Source organism: Harpegnathos saltator, unplaced genomic scaffold (assembly GCF_003227715.2).
Source record: "Harpegnathos saltator strain DR-91 unplaced genomic scaffold, Hsal_v8.6 scaffold101, whole genome shotgun sequence".
Lineage (NCBI taxonomy): Eukaryota > Metazoa > Arthropoda > Insecta > Hymenoptera > Formicidae > Harpegnathos > Harpegnathos saltator.
The window spans coordinates 1,797,501-1,815,524 of NW_020229875.1; the positions used below are offsets into that span (position 1 = coordinate 1,797,501).

The 18,024-nt window shown below is 38.0% G+C and overlaps 7 protein-coding genes across 10 annotated transcripts in view; 4 read left to right on the forward strand and 3 right to left on the reverse strand.

Annotated features, from left to right (window-relative positions):
- Positions 1–1,490, forward strand: part of Clp (cleavage and polyadenylation specificity factor subunit 4) — a 1,644-nt gene extending 154 nt beyond the window's left edge. The window contains exons 1-4 of the mRNA XM_011146908.3: positions 1–54; positions 326–529; positions 726–915; positions 1,006–1,490. The exon at positions 1–54 is cut by the window's left edge and continues 154 nt beyond it. Coding sequence (XP_011145210.1) covers positions 1–54; positions 326–529; positions 726–915; positions 1,006–1,366 — 809 coding nt within the window. The 3' untranslated portion in view covers positions 1,367–1,490. The remainder of the gene's footprint in view (positions 55–325; positions 530–725; positions 916–1,005) is intronic.
- Positions 1,491–1,589: 99 nt separating this feature from the next.
- On the reverse strand, positions 1,590–4,651 carry Abp1 (Actin binding protein 1). Of its 2 annotated transcripts, XM_025298652.1 has the most exons (6): positions 4,444–4,599; positions 4,267–4,331; positions 3,875–4,043; positions 3,519–3,751; positions 3,234–3,411; positions 1,590–3,148 (listed from the first exon to the last, which is right to left on the reverse strand). In XM_025298652.1, exons 3-6 carry the CDS (start codon positions 3,968–3,970, stop codon positions 2,372–2,374), a joined length of 1,284 nt encoding a protein of 427 aa, XP_025154437.1. In that variant the 5' UTR covers positions 3,971–4,043; positions 4,267–4,331; positions 4,444–4,599; the 3' UTR covers positions 1,590–2,371. The 2 variants fall into 2 exon arrangements, with proteins under 2 accessions (XP_025154437.1, XP_011145198.1); XM_011146896.3 differs by lacking the exon at positions 4,267–4,331 and having other exon boundaries at positions 4,444–4,651.
- Positions 4,652–4,796: 145 nt separating this feature from the next.
- On the forward strand, positions 4,797–5,774 carry LOC105186588 (U6 snRNA-associated Sm-like protein LSm2). The gene is made up of 4 exons (XM_011146894.3): positions 4,797–4,965; positions 5,062–5,129; positions 5,206–5,296; positions 5,377–5,774. The coding sequence occupies exons 1-4, from the start codon at positions 4,963–4,965 to the stop codon at positions 5,500–5,502; spliced, it is 288 nt and encodes a 95-aa protein (XP_011145196.1). The 5' UTR covers positions 4,797–4,962; the 3' UTR covers positions 5,503–5,774.
- Positions 5,775–5,868: 94 nt separating this feature from the next.
- On the reverse strand, positions 5,869–7,414 carry LOC105186587 (carbonyl reductase [NADPH] 3). The gene is made up of 4 exons (XM_011146892.3): positions 7,237–7,414; positions 6,838–7,098; positions 6,361–6,599; positions 5,869–6,259 (listed from the first exon to the last, which is right to left on the reverse strand). Exons 1-4 carry the CDS (start codon positions 7,255–7,257, stop codon positions 5,956–5,958), a joined length of 825 nt encoding a protein of 274 aa, XP_011145194.1. The 5' UTR covers positions 7,258–7,414; the 3' UTR covers positions 5,869–5,955.
- A 1-nt stretch (position 7,415) lies between these two features.
- Positions 7,416–11,330, forward strand: Vps39 (vacuolar protein sorting 39). Of its 2 annotated transcripts, none has more exons than XM_011146890.3 (11): positions 7,416–7,587; positions 7,720–7,893; positions 7,980–8,235; positions 8,329–8,561; positions 8,637–8,881; positions 8,954–9,382; positions 9,478–9,795; positions 9,876–10,302; positions 10,401–10,508; positions 10,630–10,954; positions 11,033–11,330. In XM_011146890.3, the coding sequence occupies exons 1-11, from the start codon at positions 7,518–7,520 to the stop codon at positions 11,094–11,096; spliced, it is 2,649 nt and encodes an 882-aa protein (XP_011145192.1). In that variant the 5' UTR covers positions 7,416–7,517; the 3' UTR covers positions 11,097–11,330. The 2 variants fall into 2 exon arrangements, with proteins under 2 accessions (XP_011145192.1, XP_011145193.1); XM_011146891.3 differs by having other exon boundaries at positions 8,954–9,373.
- Positions 11,331–11,648: 318 nt separating this feature from the next.
- On the forward strand, positions 11,649–13,144 carry LOC105186585 (PITH domain-containing protein 1). Of its 2 annotated transcripts, none has more exons than XM_019842970.2 (6): positions 11,649–11,908; positions 12,103–12,282; positions 12,368–12,411; positions 12,477–12,551; positions 12,700–12,754; positions 12,900–13,144. In XM_019842970.2, exons 2-6 carry the CDS (start codon positions 12,115–12,117, stop codon positions 12,963–12,965), a joined length of 408 nt encoding a protein of 135 aa, XP_019698529.1. In that variant the 5' UTR covers positions 11,649–11,908; positions 12,103–12,114; the 3' UTR covers positions 12,966–13,144. The 2 variants fall into 2 exon arrangements, with proteins under 2 accessions (XP_019698529.1, XP_011145191.1); XM_011146889.3 differs by having other exon boundaries at positions 11,654–11,908; positions 12,653–12,754.
- Positions 13,145–13,240: 96 nt separating this feature from the next.
- On the reverse strand, positions 13,241–14,611 carry SelT (selenoprotein T). Its single transcript, XM_011146888.3, has 4 exons — positions 14,343–14,611; positions 13,972–14,101; positions 13,677–13,860; positions 13,241–13,591 (listed from the first exon to the last, which is right to left on the reverse strand). The coding sequence occupies exons 1-4, from the start codon at positions 14,468–14,470 to the stop codon at positions 13,461–13,463; spliced, it is 573 nt and encodes a 190-aa protein (XP_011145190.1). The 5' UTR covers positions 14,471–14,611; the 3' UTR covers positions 13,241–13,460.
- Between the last annotated feature and the right edge of the window lie 3,413 nt (positions 14,612–18,024).

The following is an 18,024-nucleotide window of genomic DNA, read 5'->3' on the forward strand; positions in this document are numbered from 1 at the left end:
CTGCTCTCGACGAACAGTATGGGGCTCTTCCGTTACCCTTCACTGGAATGGACAGTATGTATTTTAATCATATTTTAATGTAACGCGTGTGAGGGCTTTTATCGATCAACTTTATCATTATTGTATAATTGCATTTTTGGCTCTAACCCTTTGCACCCGAGAGGCGACCCTCAGTTGCCACTGAGTTTTATGTTAGCAGTAAGAAGTTCATTAAATATTCGCAAAATCGTCGAGAATGCAAAGGATTAATTTAATTCATAGATCAACAGGCTTGTATTATATATTAAAGAACAATGATTGTGCAGCTACTCTCTTTGATTTCCAGAGTCGATTGCTGCAGTGTGTCAGTTTTATCCGAGAGGCACTTGCGTTAAGGGAGCTTCGTGCCCATTCAGACATGTCCGTGGTGACCGCACGATAGTATGCAAACATTGGTTGAGAGGTCTTTGTAAAAAGGGCGATCAGTGTGAATTTCTACACGAATATGACATGACAAAAATGCCAGAATGTTATTTTTACTCTAGATTCAGTAAGTACCCCCTGATGCAACGATGGTTGTCAAATCATTTCTTCTACTGAATGTTTTGCATCATAACTTAGTATGGTAATTCCTTATCATACAAAATATTAAATGTTTGGTTACAATGTTTGTAACAATATTTGGATACTGTATATCTAAATCATATGTGACAATTTGTGACTGAATTATATATAAAAACTTGCAGATGCATGCCACAATAAGGAATGTCCATTTTTACACATTGATCCTGAGACTAAGGTCAGAGATTGTCCGTGGTACGACCGTGGTTTCTGCAGGCATGGTCCTTTGTGTCGACATCGTCACGTCAGACGTGTTCTTTGTATGGCTTATTTAGCTGGTTTCTGCCCAGAAGGGTCAAATTGCAAGTTTATGCAGTAAGTTGACATATACATGCAAAGTAAACAAACATACATATTGTCCATTGTATGGAAACTTATTTAACATTTTTTCTCTACAACTTATAGTCCAAGATTCGAATTGCCAGCAGTACAGGACATGCAACCAAAGGAAGGTAAAAAGGTGATGATCACATGTCACTTCTGCGGCGAAGGTGGTCACAAGGCAATCTACTGCAACAAAATGCCGCCAGATGTACGAGAGGCTCAAGTCAGGCAAGAGATTGAAAATAATTCTCATACGTCGCATCATCATATGCACAACGGACCGCCGCCTCCGCGAGGCCCGCAGAAGCCTCTGGAGGAAGTAACATGTTATAAGTGTGGCCAAAAGGGCCATTATGCCAACAAGTGTCCGAAGGGACACTTGGCTTTCCTGAGTCACGCAGGTGGCACAGGTGGCGGACAGAATCCAAATTACCGAAGATGATTCTTCTTGTTTTTTTATCAGAATAATACGGACATCATGACGATATATTCTGTTTCACTACTATGTTATTAATTGTAAAAATTTCCTTACACTTCGTACAATAAATTAAGTTTGTTGTATCTAACACATCGATTATAGCAGATTTCGTACTTCTGGTTTACAAGAGAGAAGAATAGGATTGATGGAACAAACAAGTTTTTCAAGAAATGATACAAAAGAGAGAGTCACGTACGTGTGGGTACTTTAATGCTAAATTCTTCGTATTATTAAACAAAGTACTGTAACAAATTATAGTATTAATAGTTATACTATAATTACAATTATGGTATTTATTGTTCTAAAAATGGTTGTATGCTTAAGTAACTATTACGATACCGTGGTGACACAGTTTCTTTATTCCTTTCTTTTCTTTCCTACTTGTCAAAAAATGCGTCACAACTATTGCTACATCGGCGTCTGATATATAGAATGATATAAAAAGATATATTTATGTAACGTACCGGTTAGTTACTGGATAAAATCTGTAAAACCTCTCGGGAAGACGGATGCTTCGCCGCAGTCAGGATTAACATTTGAATTGGCTTCCGAGATCTTACTAATTAAAATATTAACTGGTGTATATATATACATATATATATATATATATATATATGTGTATGTATATATATGTATACTTCTCGAGGATTAGACAGTGGAAGGCGCAAAACGCGTTACAGGGGCGTGCATCTTAACCGTTAGACACCCTAAGCACATCTCCAAAAACATCTAGCCGTTTGGAGTGCACGGCACGTTGCGAAAGACACTCTCTAATCGTTCGGAATTGCTGGTTTACGTCACATGTGGTTCAGCGTGTGGTTTATATCTAGAAATGAAGCGGCATTTGTCGCGTCGGAAGTGCGAACGCGCGATTTATCGGTTTTTACATGCAAGCGGCTTTATGCGGACAGAGGAAACGGAAAAACAACGACCCCAATCAAATCTCTCCGTCGAGCAACACGCATCTTATCATGTCGGGTTGTGATACTCGATAACTTCGACATAATTAGCGGGAAAGAGTCCGTAAGTGCCGTCAGGGCCGAGCCCTTGCCACCAGCCCTCGTCGATGGCATCTATGTGCGTGATTATGTCACCCGGATCGAAAGTGATCTCCGTGTCGTCCGCGGCTTGATAATCGTACAACGCTCTGGCCTTCATACCCTCGTTGTTCGGATCGAAGTACAAATACGGGCCATCCAACGGATTGTACAATTCATTCTCCGTGATTTCCTCTTTAGTCTCGGCGGCTTGCGTAGATTCCGCTTGCGGATTGGTCGCTTTCGTCTCCTGGCTGGTAGTATTTTGCGACTGAGGAGGCACTGCCGATGAGTAAATCGTCACTGTTTCCACGTTCGCAGGTTTCTTCGCCTCGGCCGGCTCTTCCTCGCGAGGCTTCGCGTCCGGAGATTGTTGCTCTTTTATTTGAGCCTCTTCCAACGCTTTTCTCACGGACTCTACGTGATTGCTCTTGGGCATAAACTGTTGTTGGGCCGATGTTGTCTTCATCTGACCGGCCGCCGAGTTCTGCTCGAACACGGCTCTGGCATTAATCGTTCTTTGAGCTATCAACTGTTGAGTCTCTTTGCTCCTCTGCCTCCGTAGCTCTTCGCTTCGTGATTTATGATCGTCCTCGACGTCGTTGCTGTAGTTTTGACTCGCGGCCAATTGATTGCGCAAGTTATTCGCCTCTTCGGCACGTTGTTCCGCCAACTTTTGTCGCGCGATTGTATTTTCCTTGGCGGTTACCTGCGAGAAGACGATAGGTCTGTGTAATATGACACTCGAGGGGCAAGTGAGAGGTACAAAACTTGAGACATGAATCACAACGTACCTGTTGCTCCCTCAATTGCGCCTCCTTCTCCTCACGAGTTCTAATTTCTCGTTCTAGCCTTTGTCGTTCTTGTTCGCAACGAATTCGTTCTTGCTCCAGTCTCTTTTTCTCCTCCATCTCTTCCTTTTGCCAAAACTGATCTCTTTCCGTTGCATTTATTTCCTGTTCCGGAATTACTCTGCAAAGCACATCAAGTTAACGTAATTGAGATATGCATTTATGCATCTATACAACTGTTTAGACTTCAGCTGTCTTTTTTTACACTAAGTAGGTAGGTATACGTACCTGCGATATGTTGTTCCAATAGGACCTGTGTGTCCTTCATTGTCGCCACGGGGCTCATTAAATTTATACGCAGAAGCTGTCGCACGTGCAAGTTTTTCCATGATCACATCTACTTCTACGTCATCTTCGGAGCGCGCAGTTACCGTTATGTGCGCGCCCTTCAACAATCGTTCTACATCTCTAATATGATTTGCACATGTTCCTTTTCTAACAATTGGAGCACCTTCTCCCTGCTGTAGAAAAATATCTTTTCATGTATCGTAAAAAATGCTTGTTATTGTTGGTGTTATTTTGTGGAAATATACGAGACATAAGACTTTTCTTTCATTGATTATATCAATACTTCTTGTACCTACCCAATTAATGAGCAAACATTTTGGTAGACTTGTTTTAGTATCAATAACTTTACAAAATGCATACATAATATGACTACTACTCAATCGATCAATCATCTCTTCCAATCCTCCATCTCCTGTCCCAACTACTTTTAAGTTATTTGTCTGTCCTTCATATCCAAACACAGCCCTGTTAAAAATAGTCCCTTTTAGCCGCATCGTAATAGCTGAACTCAAGGAGAGACAAGCATATAATCATCGAAGAGAATATTACAAAGACTGATAGAAAATATAACATGTCTAGTGTGTGAAAAGGGGGGCAAACTTAATCGCTCATTTAACAAAAAGCCATGGTCATTTAGATAGGCAGGACTGATAAGAACGGAAGTGCTTATCATCGGTTCGTTATTTACGTGAAATAATAAAGCTTGCGGGGCAAGCGTACGAACACTTCGATCCAACACTGTAAGCCCAATAGCTGCGAAAAATAACCGGCAAATTTAATGATCATATGTAGGTGCATACGCGTGCCGAAACCGCTTCTCGACGTGTCCGCCGAACCAACAGAACGAACTTAAATGTATGCCTACCAGTTAGTAGACAACTTATCGTCGACCACGCTGTGCCAAGCGGCCACTAAGGCATCTTTGTTTTTCGTCAGATTAATTGACATGTTTCTCACGATCAATTCATAACAGATTCAGCCGTATTATTATCGACGACGGGAGGCGACCGATCGTGCGACTGTGAAGTCGAGCAAATGTCACACGCGTATCGTCTCTTTAACCAATGTCAACGCCCTGTCCATTACCAACTGCACGAACTGCGCGATATCTTCGGTGATCGCAAACGCGTATTGGTTCTCGCGCGCGGAGAAACTGCATCGCTGGAATTTCTGGTGACGAACAGTGACTTTTTAGTAATTCTCTAAAGCACCCTGCGTGTCGCGCAAAACTATAAAGTTCAGTAGTTCATGTTTAACTAAACTTTAGCGGTTTGTTACCGCTACGATTTATTTACAATGCGTTCATTGTAAGAAGTAATTGTAAGTTAGCTTGTAGTGCAGAATATACGAACGACAGCAGTGATACTCTCAACAAATTGTCATTATGGTAAGTCGCAGTATAAAAGAACTATCATGTATGTAACATAAAGCTGTTCACTTAAACCGATTTCTCGGTGTATCCTAAACGTGTTTTCGATTTCAGCTATTCTATTCTTTTTTCAAGTCCTTGATCGGCAAGGATGTGGTTGTCGAATTAAAAAATGACCTAAGGTGAGACATCGCGCAATTGTCAAGTATAGTTTTAAGTAATAACAAGTACAATGTTTGGACATTGTTTTTGTTTCAGTATCTGTGGCACATTGCATTCCGTCGATCAGTACTTAAATATAAAATTGACCGATATCAGTGTAACAGATACAGATAAGTACCCTCATATGGTGCGTATAGAATTAACATAGAAAAATGATTGTTTTTCGTGCAAGTAATGACGAAGCAAGTAATATCCAAATTCTTACAGCTGTCTGTAAAAAATTGTTTCATTCGTGGATCTGTGGTAAGGTATGTACAGCTTCCAGGAGATGAGGTAGATACCCAGCTCTTACAGGATGCAGCGCGCAAAGAAGCAGCGGTTCAAACGAGATAACTTATAGTTTCATTAAGTCTATCATTATCTTTTTATTGGTATTCTTTTGATTCTACCTTTGTCAAGTACTACTTGCACAAAGCACAAAAATTATAAATTAGTACGTGAAATTGTACAAAATACACGCTACTTGCGTGTAAAAAAAATTCCAATATTTTCCATAAAATAATGATGTATTATTTGATACAGAATATTATTTAACTATGTATACAAATATGCATACAACTATGTATACAAAGAACTCTCCAATACAATATAGTAATTTACACATATATACTTTATCAATAATTTCTTTCTTGACAATAAAAATTGTAGTGTAATATACTTAGTGTATGTAATAGAATTAGTGTACATAATACCACAGGATTCTATATAATATCAGGTTCATTTATTTGTTCGCATTAGGCGTATATAGTGGACTAAGCAAACTAATTCATCTGTTTCATACACATGTTACTTCCAATCTGACAATGTCTTATCAAACCAGATATACTTTCCTTTTATTTCTGTATTTTGCGGCAATAAGGCACAGTAAACAGGCCCGATAGCTCCTTCCTCAATTTTTAAATGGCCTTTGTGGCTGGTCATATCCGTGTCCACATAACCGGGATGTACCGCGTTCACCGCGATGTCTTCTCGCGGGTCTGCGTTAAACATAGCCTGATGGATACCAGTCAAAGCACTCACTCCAATCTTACTCGCCACATATGCTGAATTTGACCAACCAGCTTGCAAGTGAGTGCCGGACTTGGCAGCGCTAAAAATAAGAACGCGTATAAAGATGAATTTTAGAGACATTCTCTTTAACCATTTATAAAATATTCTAAAATCAAACAGCTTAATATTATATAGCCCTACTTGACAAATCCACGCATAATGTTATCCAATTCTTCTTCACTTAAATTTGGATCAGCTATCTTCTTTTTCAATGCGTCACCAGTAATATTGCTCAGACGTCCAGCACTGCTGGAAACATGGACTACTCGGGCATGTGGTCTGAGCAATGGATAGAGCGCAGTACAAACTCTGCGCAAGCTAAAGTAGTTTACTTTTATTGTTTCTTCAGCTTGAATTGCAAATGGTTCTGTAGCATCGGTCTGTAACAAAATTGATGAGTTTTAGTATGGCTATTTATTAATGGCTGATATTTTATATTTATGAAACATCTAAGATAAAATTACATCCTAATATTTATCAATACATTGTATATGACTAAAAGTATTTTGTGTTTAACAAACCATATATGATTTATTAGTTTTCCTGCTAGAGTTTTGAAAGAGAAATTGTTTATCGAAATTGCTTATCATATTATGCATAATGCAAATGTTTAATTACTTTGAACGCTATGGCAGCGTTGTTAACCAGCACGTCAAGGCCACCATATTTATCTTTCAGATAATCATGGAATTCTGCGACGCTCGCATCATCGTTGATATCAAGTTGATGGAACTCCGATTTTAAACCTTGTTTTTTCAATTCACCGACGGCGGTCAGACCGCGATTGCTATCACGAGCTGTCAAATAAACAATACCGTCGAATTGTTGGCAAAGAGCTTTGACAATTGCAAAGCCGATACCTTTATTTCCTCCAGTTACCTACATGTAAAAGTTATACGATTGATTTATTAAAATATATAATAATTTCAATTGACTTGAGAGTTTGAATAATTGATAATAGAAATAAGACGTTTATCTGGCTTTATTATTCTGATATTTGTATGTAATTTTACGTACCACAGCTATACGAGTCGCCATGTCGATGATATTGCAATAGAATGGTAATAAAAATCGAGAATTGATAACTGTAAAGCAGCGAACTGAAGAAAAATACTGGGTGTGTACTTGGGTGTGTACGTATCATCATGTTCTAAGTGTAGAAGGTGCAGGTAAAACGAACCAACACATTGCAACACATCGCAGCGAACATGGCAGATGTCAATCTGTAACAAAATAAAGAATAATTGAGGATTTTTGAAATAATTTCGATAATCAGCAATATTTTTTAAATAGCAACAATGCACGACGCTTACGAAGAAATGTCGGTGTTAAATATCACCGTGCAGATCGAGTCTATGGCTGCTTACGGTGAGTATATCATATCTGACATTTAACTAATATGATCATACATCACACTTAATTAGATTACTGTAGGAAGTATTCTTATCAGTAGATTGAATCTTTATCTTCTCGTTCCTCATTATATTAATTATCTTTCAGATGACAACCTATTAATAGGCACAAGAGAGGGTCACCTTCTTATGTACAATGTACCATCAGTTTTTGATGGTAGCTATAAACTAGAGTTATTACGACATAGTAAGAATTTCAACAAAAAACGGATTAATCAGATAGATGTAGTACCAGAGTACAATTTATTAATCATCCTGACAGGTATATTTGAGTACTGTTATGCTACAATATATTGGCTTGTCTAACAATATACTTTTTGTCGTATATTAATCTATGAAAAATTGCAGATAACATTGTATGCATTCATGACTTGAATTCGCCAAACTTTCAACAAATATGTCAATTACAAAAGACTAGAGGTGCCACCTTGTTTACCTTGGATGTTCAGTCAACCCAGAGTCTGACAGGGGAAAAGAACACTGTGGTACGCTTGTGTGTTGCTGTCAAACGCAAATTACAGCTATATTATTGGAAGGGAAAGAAGTTTGAGGAATTTAAAGACTTTGAGTTGACTGTACCAGATATACCACGGCAACTATCATGGTAATATACACTGAGACAAACCACTGAAAATCAACTTTGACATGATAGCTTTGATAGACGATAATTTTTAACTATCAAATTTTAATTTCTTAGGTGTGGTGAAACATTGATATTAGGGTTTCGTGGATTGTCCTATACTATTTTTGATTTAAATGGCAAGGCTAAAGAACTTTTCCCCACTGGCAAATCTCCAGAGCCAAGCATCACAAAATTATCAGATAGTTCGTTTGTACTGGGGAAAGATTCTCAGTCGTTTATTATGGATACAAAAGGAGAACTGGTTCAGCATAATCCTGTAAAATGGTCTGACACACCTGGTGCAATAAGTACGAAACAGACTTTATTGTTTTTCCTCTGTAACTGCAATTGTGATGTAATCATATTTTCATCCCATGTTTTAGCGTGGGACGATCCTTATCTGCTCGGTATTGTGCATGACAAATTAGAGGTGTACACGTTGGAGGGATGCCTACATATTCAAACGATAAAAGACCTGAATAAAGCTAGACTCATATTCCGATGTAAACAAGGAAAGGTCTTTGTAGCATCAATCAGTCAGATTTGGTGCATCAAGTCAATCGACGTTACTCTGCAAATCAGGACTCTGCTGGAGCAAAATCAATTTCAGCTCGCGTTAAAATTAACTGTACGTTAATTGCACATATATTGACGATATAATTCGCGTTTTGTTATTAATTATACAACTTTTGTATCTTAGAGTTTGTCAGACATAACGGACGAGGAGAAATCGAAACAGATCTACAAGATACAAACGTTATACGCGCATCATCTGTTCTACAATAAACGATTTCAAGAAGCGATGGACTTGTTTTTGAAACTGGGAACCGACCCGTACGAGGTAATCAGGTTGTTCCCGGATTTAGTTACACCATCGACCAATACACACGAACTTAACGATCCGGCACCGAGCCTGCCAAAGTTGCAAGATCACGATTTGGAGAAGGGTTTACGCGCGTTGATAGTTTTCCTTACTGAAGTCAGACATAAGCTGATGGCAAAAGACAAAGAACTTAATAAGGAAAAGAACGGATTAAACGGAGAGAAGAATATAACCGCCGTGGCTACAGAGCAGCTTCTGAAGATTATAGACACCACTTTGTTGAAGTGTTATTTGCAGGTAAAAAAGGTCGAATAACTCTTACTTAATAAAAATATTAGATTACGAAGAGATTAGATCGCAATAGATTATTCAAAGTGAATGTTTGACATACTTTATTTCAGACCACTGATGCTTTAGTGGCGCCTCTGCTCAGACTAAATCATTGTCATTTAGCGGAGGCTGAAAAAACGTTGTTGCTGCATCAGAAATATCCAGAACTCATTATATTGTACCAAACTAAAGGACAACACAAGAAGGCGCTGGAGCTGCTAGAGAAGCACGCGAAAGAAAATGATTCTAGTCTGAAAGGCACCGAGCGTACTATACAGTATTTGCAGCATCTTGGCAAAGATCACATGGAACTGATCCTAAAGTTTGCCGGGTGGGTTTTGGCAGAGGATCCCGAGCAGGGCCTCAGGATATTCATGGAGGATATACAGGTCACGTATCGTCATTCTCTGCCGCTTCATTTGATTATTTATTAATCAATATCGCTCACGCTCCCTGTTCACACTCACAGGAGGTTGAACATTTACCTAGACCAAAGATATTGGATTTCCTCCTGCGTTGTCACAAGGACTTGGTTATACAATATCTCGAACATGTGGTACACGTTTGGGAGGATACCAATCCGCTGTTTCACAATGTTTTAATACACCAGTATAAAGAAAAATGCCTGGCCTCTATGGATGCGAACGCGACGCCGGCGGAAAAAGAAGTATCGCAACACATTCGACAGAAGTTGCAACAATTCCTGGAAAAGTCAGCGTATTATACACCGGAAACGATACTGGTGCATTTTCCGTTCGACAGTTTGTTCGAAGAACGTGCGATCATACTCGGGCGACTTGGTCGTCATCAGCAAGCTATATCGATATACATCAGTCTCTTAAACGACATACCACGTGCAATACAATATTGTCATAATGTATATACGAGGTACCAAAGTAAGTGTAGATTTTGAAAGGATTACATCAGATATATTTCTTAATTATATGCGCCCGAAAGAAGTGACACGATAATTAATTAGAAATTATACTTGAAGATCAGAATCGTGCAGACAGACAGAAGCAGACAGATAATGCCGATGAAGTTTACGTCTTGTTAATTCAACAATTATTGAAACCTGATAATGAAGGAGTTCTAATGGCTGGTAATTAACAATTATATATACACATACAATTTACATGCTTTGAATTCGACGTTGCAAACGTCTATTTTATTTATACATGTTATACATACGCACTGGTAATATTTTTTATACTTTTGTAAAGGTTGTCACACGGAAAGTCAAAGAACAGCACAGCCGGATTTAGAGATGGCCCTCCAATTGCTAGAAGAAAACGCTTCCAAAATAAATCCCATGAAAGCCTTGGAAGTATTGCCGGATTCTGTGCCTATCGGTAGGATAAGACGCTTCCTAGAGGTTAGCCTACAGAATAACTTGAATACAAGACGAAGAATGCAGGTTCTCAAGGGGCTCCTTTATGCGGAGCATTTACAAGTACAAGAGCAACGGATGCACTACGAATCGCAAAACGTCCTTATGACAGAATTCAATATATGCCCGGTTTGCAAAAAACGATTTGGCAATCAGAGGTACGAAGGCTTTATACGATCCGATTATTTTTCATAGATTATTCTTAGTATATACACTGATCGGCTTTATTTTTTCAGCGCTTTTGCGAGATACCCGAATGGAGATATAGTGCATTATTCTTGTCAAGATCGCAAAGGATAAAAGGATTATTATGAGGACAATGCACAACCTCATAATTGTGTAATAACAATAAACATCTCATATATATGATATTCGTCGGAAGCTGTACATATTAAATATATATGCATTTTACATACACAGATATTCCGCGAATTCTTATATATATATTACGCAAACTTCGAGAATTTTCCCTCAAAGTTAAACTACTACTTCCTGCAAGGAGAGTTTCTAAGTTGACCATCCAGTTTATCTCTTTTTTTATAATACAATTTTTGTTATAAGAAATGTAAATAAAAATTTGAGAAGGAAATGATTTACTGTTTATACTTATTCATGTTGGAACTTTACATCATGACTTTGCAAACGATATTTTTTGAGAAATATTTATAAGACACGGAGTCGATGTATATATAGGTATACGGTTTATATTTCAAAAATTACTTCAAAATTGTACATATCGTCAATTTTTATTTTATTCGAACAATTTTTCGTACAATTCGTACAATTTTTATTCGAAGTAACGGAAATTCGTATCACGACATTTCAAATGATATATAGATTAGAAAGCAGTCTCTTGTTATATAGACTTTATTTACCGACAGGTTATGGTATGCAAAAGGACGAGGAAAAAAACCAAACTTCGATGTAAATAATCATTCAAAGCTATTTAACCGCAGGTCTTTCGTGATCTACTGTTTTACTGACAAGAAGGTTCTACCATTCGCACGTAAAGTATTCGTTCATTGCAATTACATTGTTAAAACAATTTTGCTGCGTGATCTTAACCTATAGCAGCTACTCGGTAAACTTCTTATATCCCTAAGTAAATTAAGGTGAGTAACAAACGCTTCAAATATTGATAGTCATTCTTGAAAGCGTGAAACATTTCTAAACGTAATGGTTATGTTGGAAAAAATAACGAACAACTTATCAATATTTTATTTATTTTCCGCGGTTATAAAGTCATATCTCTAAACATGATATGTTTCGAGTATATGCTTTTATTCTAATATTTTATTGCTAATAGAATTTTTAGATAATGGATCGTTGTCACAATTGCGGTGAACATACAGAAGCAGATTCGGGTCCCTGTTGTACTTTGTATGATAAGATAGACATAGCTAGGGTGCAATGTCTAAATGAGTGTACAGAAGGTACTGGGGCAACAGTCTTCAAAAAATGGGAGGACCGATTAGACAGAACCAAAGTATTTATGTAGTTTTCTTTTCACATGTCTCTAAGGATTTATGTAAGAATTTTTTATTAAATTTCATGTTTCACTCTTATTCTAGTTTGTAGAAAGTGACATAGATGCTGAGCTTTTATTCAATATACCGTAAGTATACTCGTATATTGTATTGAAAATTACTTAGTATCACTTCAATTTGTAATCTTTTGCAGTTTCACAGGAAATGTAAAATTGAAGAGTATTATTGTAATTGCAGACGAAGAGTTAGAACCTAATGTAGTAAGACTGTGAGTATAATCAAACTTTTCTGAAGAAAATAACACATTATAATATTCAAGGAACAAAGTATGATGTAATCTTTAATTTATAAACTTATGTATATTGATAGATATAAAAATCGACCAAACATGATGTTTGACAATGTGATTTCTCCAGATCAGGAATTTCGGTTACACAGGGACCCACATGGTTTAGACGAATATCCTGTGAAGTATGTTCACATTTATATTCTATTTGATTTATACATAAGACTTATAAAATTTTCATTGCTGTAACATAGCTATCTAACTATAAAAAAAATGCTTATAAGAGAGATATATATACAGGATGTAGGAGCTACACATATTCTATTACAGAACAGTCAAATTCTCATCTGTAAATCATTTAAGTCTCCACTTCACTGGTATGGGGGAACAGATTAGGATTTATTACATTGGCTTAAGAGGAGAATGGACTCCATCTCACAAACACGGTGTAACTATTTGTACATATGAAGCACGTCCCTTAATTACTGATCATATAGTGGACTTCAATACACTTCCCAACATGCACATTAAATGATATCCTCATCAAAGTTGGCCCTTAAGACTTTAGTGTTAAACATGAACAGACACAGAATATACGACAAGACACAATGTATTATATTTTATCGTAAAAATTTTTATATGAATTACAAAGTGTAATTGAAGTCCTGTAATAAAAGTTTGGTAACAGTTTTATTTCAATTACATTTACATTATTTATATAATAGTCTTATTAGAATTACATACTATGATATATGTCAAGGTCTTTACTTACTTAACAAGTATATTGTACATATTTTCATCATATTACACCATCGGCAAATTTTATTGAATCGCACTATATTGGTATGTGACTGGATTTATTAATCTCCAAGAATGTAATGAAATTATGTTTTACTTATTAAAACTGATTTTGCCTACGTCCCGTTCTGTAAACTGCATTTCTAAATGGAAATCAATTATTTGGAATAGTTCTAGTGGTTGTGGTATCCTACCGGTTTCAAGCTTTGACCACACAGGTACATCTGAAAATTATATATGACAAATATATTGCTTCAACATCCAATTTCAAAATAATTGTATTGAAAATAGAGCAGAAATTATACAAACCATTAAAGTGTATTTCAAATGCACCTGATGAAATTAGCTGCCCTTCTATGGCATTGCAGATTAGGAAAATCAATACACAGGAATAAAATCGATTCTCTATGCACCATTGCCACAAAAATGGTGCAGGGCGACCGAAATCAACCCCGCTTATAATTAGGATAATAATCAATATTTTCAATGTTCCCTAAACACAAAATTATGTGATCATTAGATTTATAAATCAGTACTAACCGTAGAGCTCCAACTCTAAAGTTTTTTTGGCAAAGCTTTATTAATTTATTATAGGTATTGTTACCAGCACTCTGGCAATTAACATATTATAGCCAGGTGGATGAAAGTTCTCTCCTTCAATATGAAGCTCTGGATACTTTTGCCTAAGAATGTTCACATATTGATCATATACTTTCCTGTAGCCGCATGAATAGCTGTAAAAACAGAAGAAATGGATATTTATTGGATGATGCAATAGTAATGTATGAAACTTGAGCTGGAGCCACATTCTTTTACGATAATTTGCAAGAAACAAGCGTCTTTGAAAGGTTTATATTACGTGTAGCCATGGACAATCGTTACATATCTATTATCTTATAGGCCCAATGACGAGCGTCTGTGGCTGCGATCGCATTGTTTATTCGTGCGAATTAACAAGCGAGTCGTTAATCTTACCAATAAAAGAATCTTAAGGTTGGCCCTGTCTTCCCGCCGAGTTTGGTTAATGGCGCTTCATCGTTATTCGCCTCTATACTATGCAACAACAAAATCGCGAGGACACACAGACGTATTAGACAGCGCATATTTATTCTAATTCATCGAAAAAATACTATTCACACTCGCGCGGCAACTAAATGCACTGTTGCAGAGTATTACTGCATGCTATCTACTTTGCGTACCCTCTCTTTACCCGTCTCACTCTCTCTCCCACTTCTTCAATCGTTATCTCTCTTCTGTCTCACTGTTTCTCTCTCTAGATTATAGCAATCTATCGAAAATGTGGTATCGAGTATCGATACTATTCAAGAGCAGCTTATCACTCCAGTTGTTCCTCTTAGAATGAATGAATATTGTCCGGTGCAATCAATATTGTCAGAATTTATTTCTATAGATTGAAATAAATTCGTTTACTATAAATTTCCGACGAGTTGGAATTCTGTATCTATTGTCTTGTAGCCTACCAATCATCAGGGCAAGAGCACAGGCATAACACATAACGCATAAGAGAATAAACCAATTAGTTTTCTTCATTTCCCTCTTCAGGACAGAAATGAAGAACTCTGATTGGTTGATTCTCTTATGCGTTGTGTATTATGTGTTATGCAAAAGTCTGTGCTCTGGCCCTGAAGCGAGAACGAGAGCGAGAAAGAGCGAAAAATATTCTCGCTCGCGTCGCTGCGCGAACACGAGAGCGAGAAGGAGGGAATGATATCTCTCTGTCGCTCGGCGCGCCGACGATTGCCGAGCGCGTGGTCCACACGGATAGACTGAGCCGGCTATGTGTGCGTGCGTGGTGGGGGAAATCAGAAAAGAGTCGTGGACATTGGTAGTTCATGTGCACGGTTGTACAGAAGGCGCCTCACACTGAGCTCGGCTCAAAGCGGCCCATGACATACCTCTCCTTCTTCTCTCTGATACGCATGTCAAAATGAAAAGTGAAATGTCATTGGCCAGTTTTACCAACAAAAGTAAGGCTATCAAAACTTTTGCTCTTTATGAATATACTACATTGCACCGCCTGCACTATAATTTGACACTTGGTGCATCTATAAAAAATAGATCTGAAAAAATCATGTATTCTTCTGTTACGTCACTCATGCCAAAAATGAGGCAATATTTCATCAAATTTTGATGTTCCGCTTGAAAGATTTGAGGTTTTCAGCAGAGAGGAAGCTGAGAACGGCCAACATGGCGTTTTCGGCGACACCGATTTTTCGCACTGGGAATGGGCGCTATCTGCATCCATTTTGAGAGAGGAACTACAATGCTATATTCACTTTTAGGTCTCGACGGTAAAACCTGCATCTGGTGGCTGTCCGTGCTACATCCACTTTCAGGCGGTTTATGTCCGTGCTACAACCATAATAGCGTACTTGACAAGCACGGTCTCGCGCATTGTTATGCATTTGTAACTTGAATTAACATGTTAACATGCACAAAAAAAATAAGAATTGAAATTGTATATGATTAATATCATGAAGATTATATACGATTTATATCGATATATAAATATATGATAATAAGATAATATTTTGTGTGTACCTAAAATTATTTTTCCAAAATATTTCAGCGTTACGTTAGTATTTATTTATACTCTGGCAGGCGTTTTTTAGCGCAGTTGTGTCCGTGTGCATGTGTTGCATTGAAAGTGTGCGTGACGTACGTGTGCATATACGCACTCACACACACACACACGCACACACACACAACACACACACACACACACACACACGTGTCATACGCAACAGATAGAATCTCAGGGTATATGCTTAAACATTTTCAATTGCCGTATGTTTCTATGTAAGAATGTAGCGGCACACACACACAGAGAAACTGCTCCCGTCTATCCGTCTGAAGTCCCGCCCTCCGCTCGGCTTGTTTTGACGAGCCAAGCGAAAGAGAGAAAGAGAGGGAATGTGTTCGCTCCATCTCGCTCTGATTCGCAACGTTGCCGAGATTGTGCTTCCCGACACACGGCCGAGACTGACGTTTCACTCTCGGCGTGAATCCAACGAGATGATCAATAGCAATCGATTTCGACTAAACTCGTTGTGTCGATAGATTTGCATGACAAATTAACATTGCACTTAAAGATACGGCGTAGCATTGAAACGTTTGCAAGAAAGTCGCGATCGAAAATCGCGAGTGATACATGAACAAAATTAAGGAGCGATCTTCTCAAAGAGCGTGTGGCTTGGTGGAAGTACGCTGGACTCATGGGGTTGAGGTCGGTGGTTCGCACCTCCTTGGCGGTCGGCGTTGTCCTTTTTCGCCAATCTTTTTTTTTCGTTTTTTAGGAAAATGCACGTGTTGCATACAACATACGTGTATCACAATAAATTTTTTTTCATTTTTTAAGAAAATGCATGTATTGCATACAACACACGGGCATCGCAAGCATTGCACGTTTCGTCGATGACACTTCTTCTGAGACCCCGCCCACCGCTCGACTTGTTTCGACGAGCCAAGCAAAAGAGAGACAGAGAATGTGTTCGCCCCATCACATCTGTGAAGATGGCCCTACATTCTGCAAATTTGAAAAAAATTTTTAGAGTTCTGAATGCCCCTCGCAGAGTTCTAGAGTTCGAGTAGAATCCTTTATAGAAAGAGTTCCGTCATTTAAAGTAGAGAAAATACCATTTTAAAAATCGAAGACCAACTTCACGCCCCTCAATATGTAAAAAATGACAATTTTTTTAGAATTCTAGATAGATTTTTAATAGTTCTATAGTTCTAGATAAGTTTTAAAAATAGTTCTGTTTAAAACAATAAGAAAAATTATAATAAAAATTCTCGTATTAGAAAACGAAAATGGCAAGAGCACTACCAATTTTGGTTTTAGCGCGTCACGTGTTAATAATCTTTAGAACTCGCGAGAGGCTAATCAGAACTGAATAAAACATCGGATTTTCAAAAAAATTGATTGCTTATTAAACACGAAAAATTTTTTTTTTCGGAAACCGATGTTTCATTTAGAGTTCTGGTTAGCCGCTCACGAGTTCCGAAGGTTATTATTAACACTCGGAGCGCTAAAACCAAAATTGAAAGAGTTCTCGCCGATTTTCGTCCCACGAGTCGAATATTTCCATGTCCCTCAGCACGAAAATCGGCGAGAATCGCCGGTGCCAGAAACAGGCCTGTATCTCTAGCCGTTAGGGAGATATCGAAGGTTAAAGTTTTCCAACATTTCGCTGTTGATATCTCCGCTTCTACTGGGAGTAGAGAGTCGCCATTTACGGCAAAATGTAGGGTTTTGAAAGGACTTTAATTTGGTACCAGAGCCAGGCCTGTATCTCTAACCCTTTAGGAGATATCGAAGGTTAAAGTTTTCCAGCCATTCTCCGTCGATATCCAGCCTTCCTCCGTCGATATCTCCGCTTCTACTGGGAGTAGAGAGTCGTCCATGTAGTCGAAAATGTAGGGTTTTGAGAGGACTTTAATTTGGTACCAGAGCCAGGCCTGTATCTCTAACCGTTTAGAAGATATCGAAGGTTAAAGTTTTCCAACATTTCTGCGTTGATATCTCCGCTTCTACTGGGAGTAGAGAGTCGTCCATGTAGTCGAAAATGTAGGGTTTTGAAATGTAGGGTTTTGAAAGGACTTTAATTTGGTGCCAGAACCAGGCCTGTATCTCTAA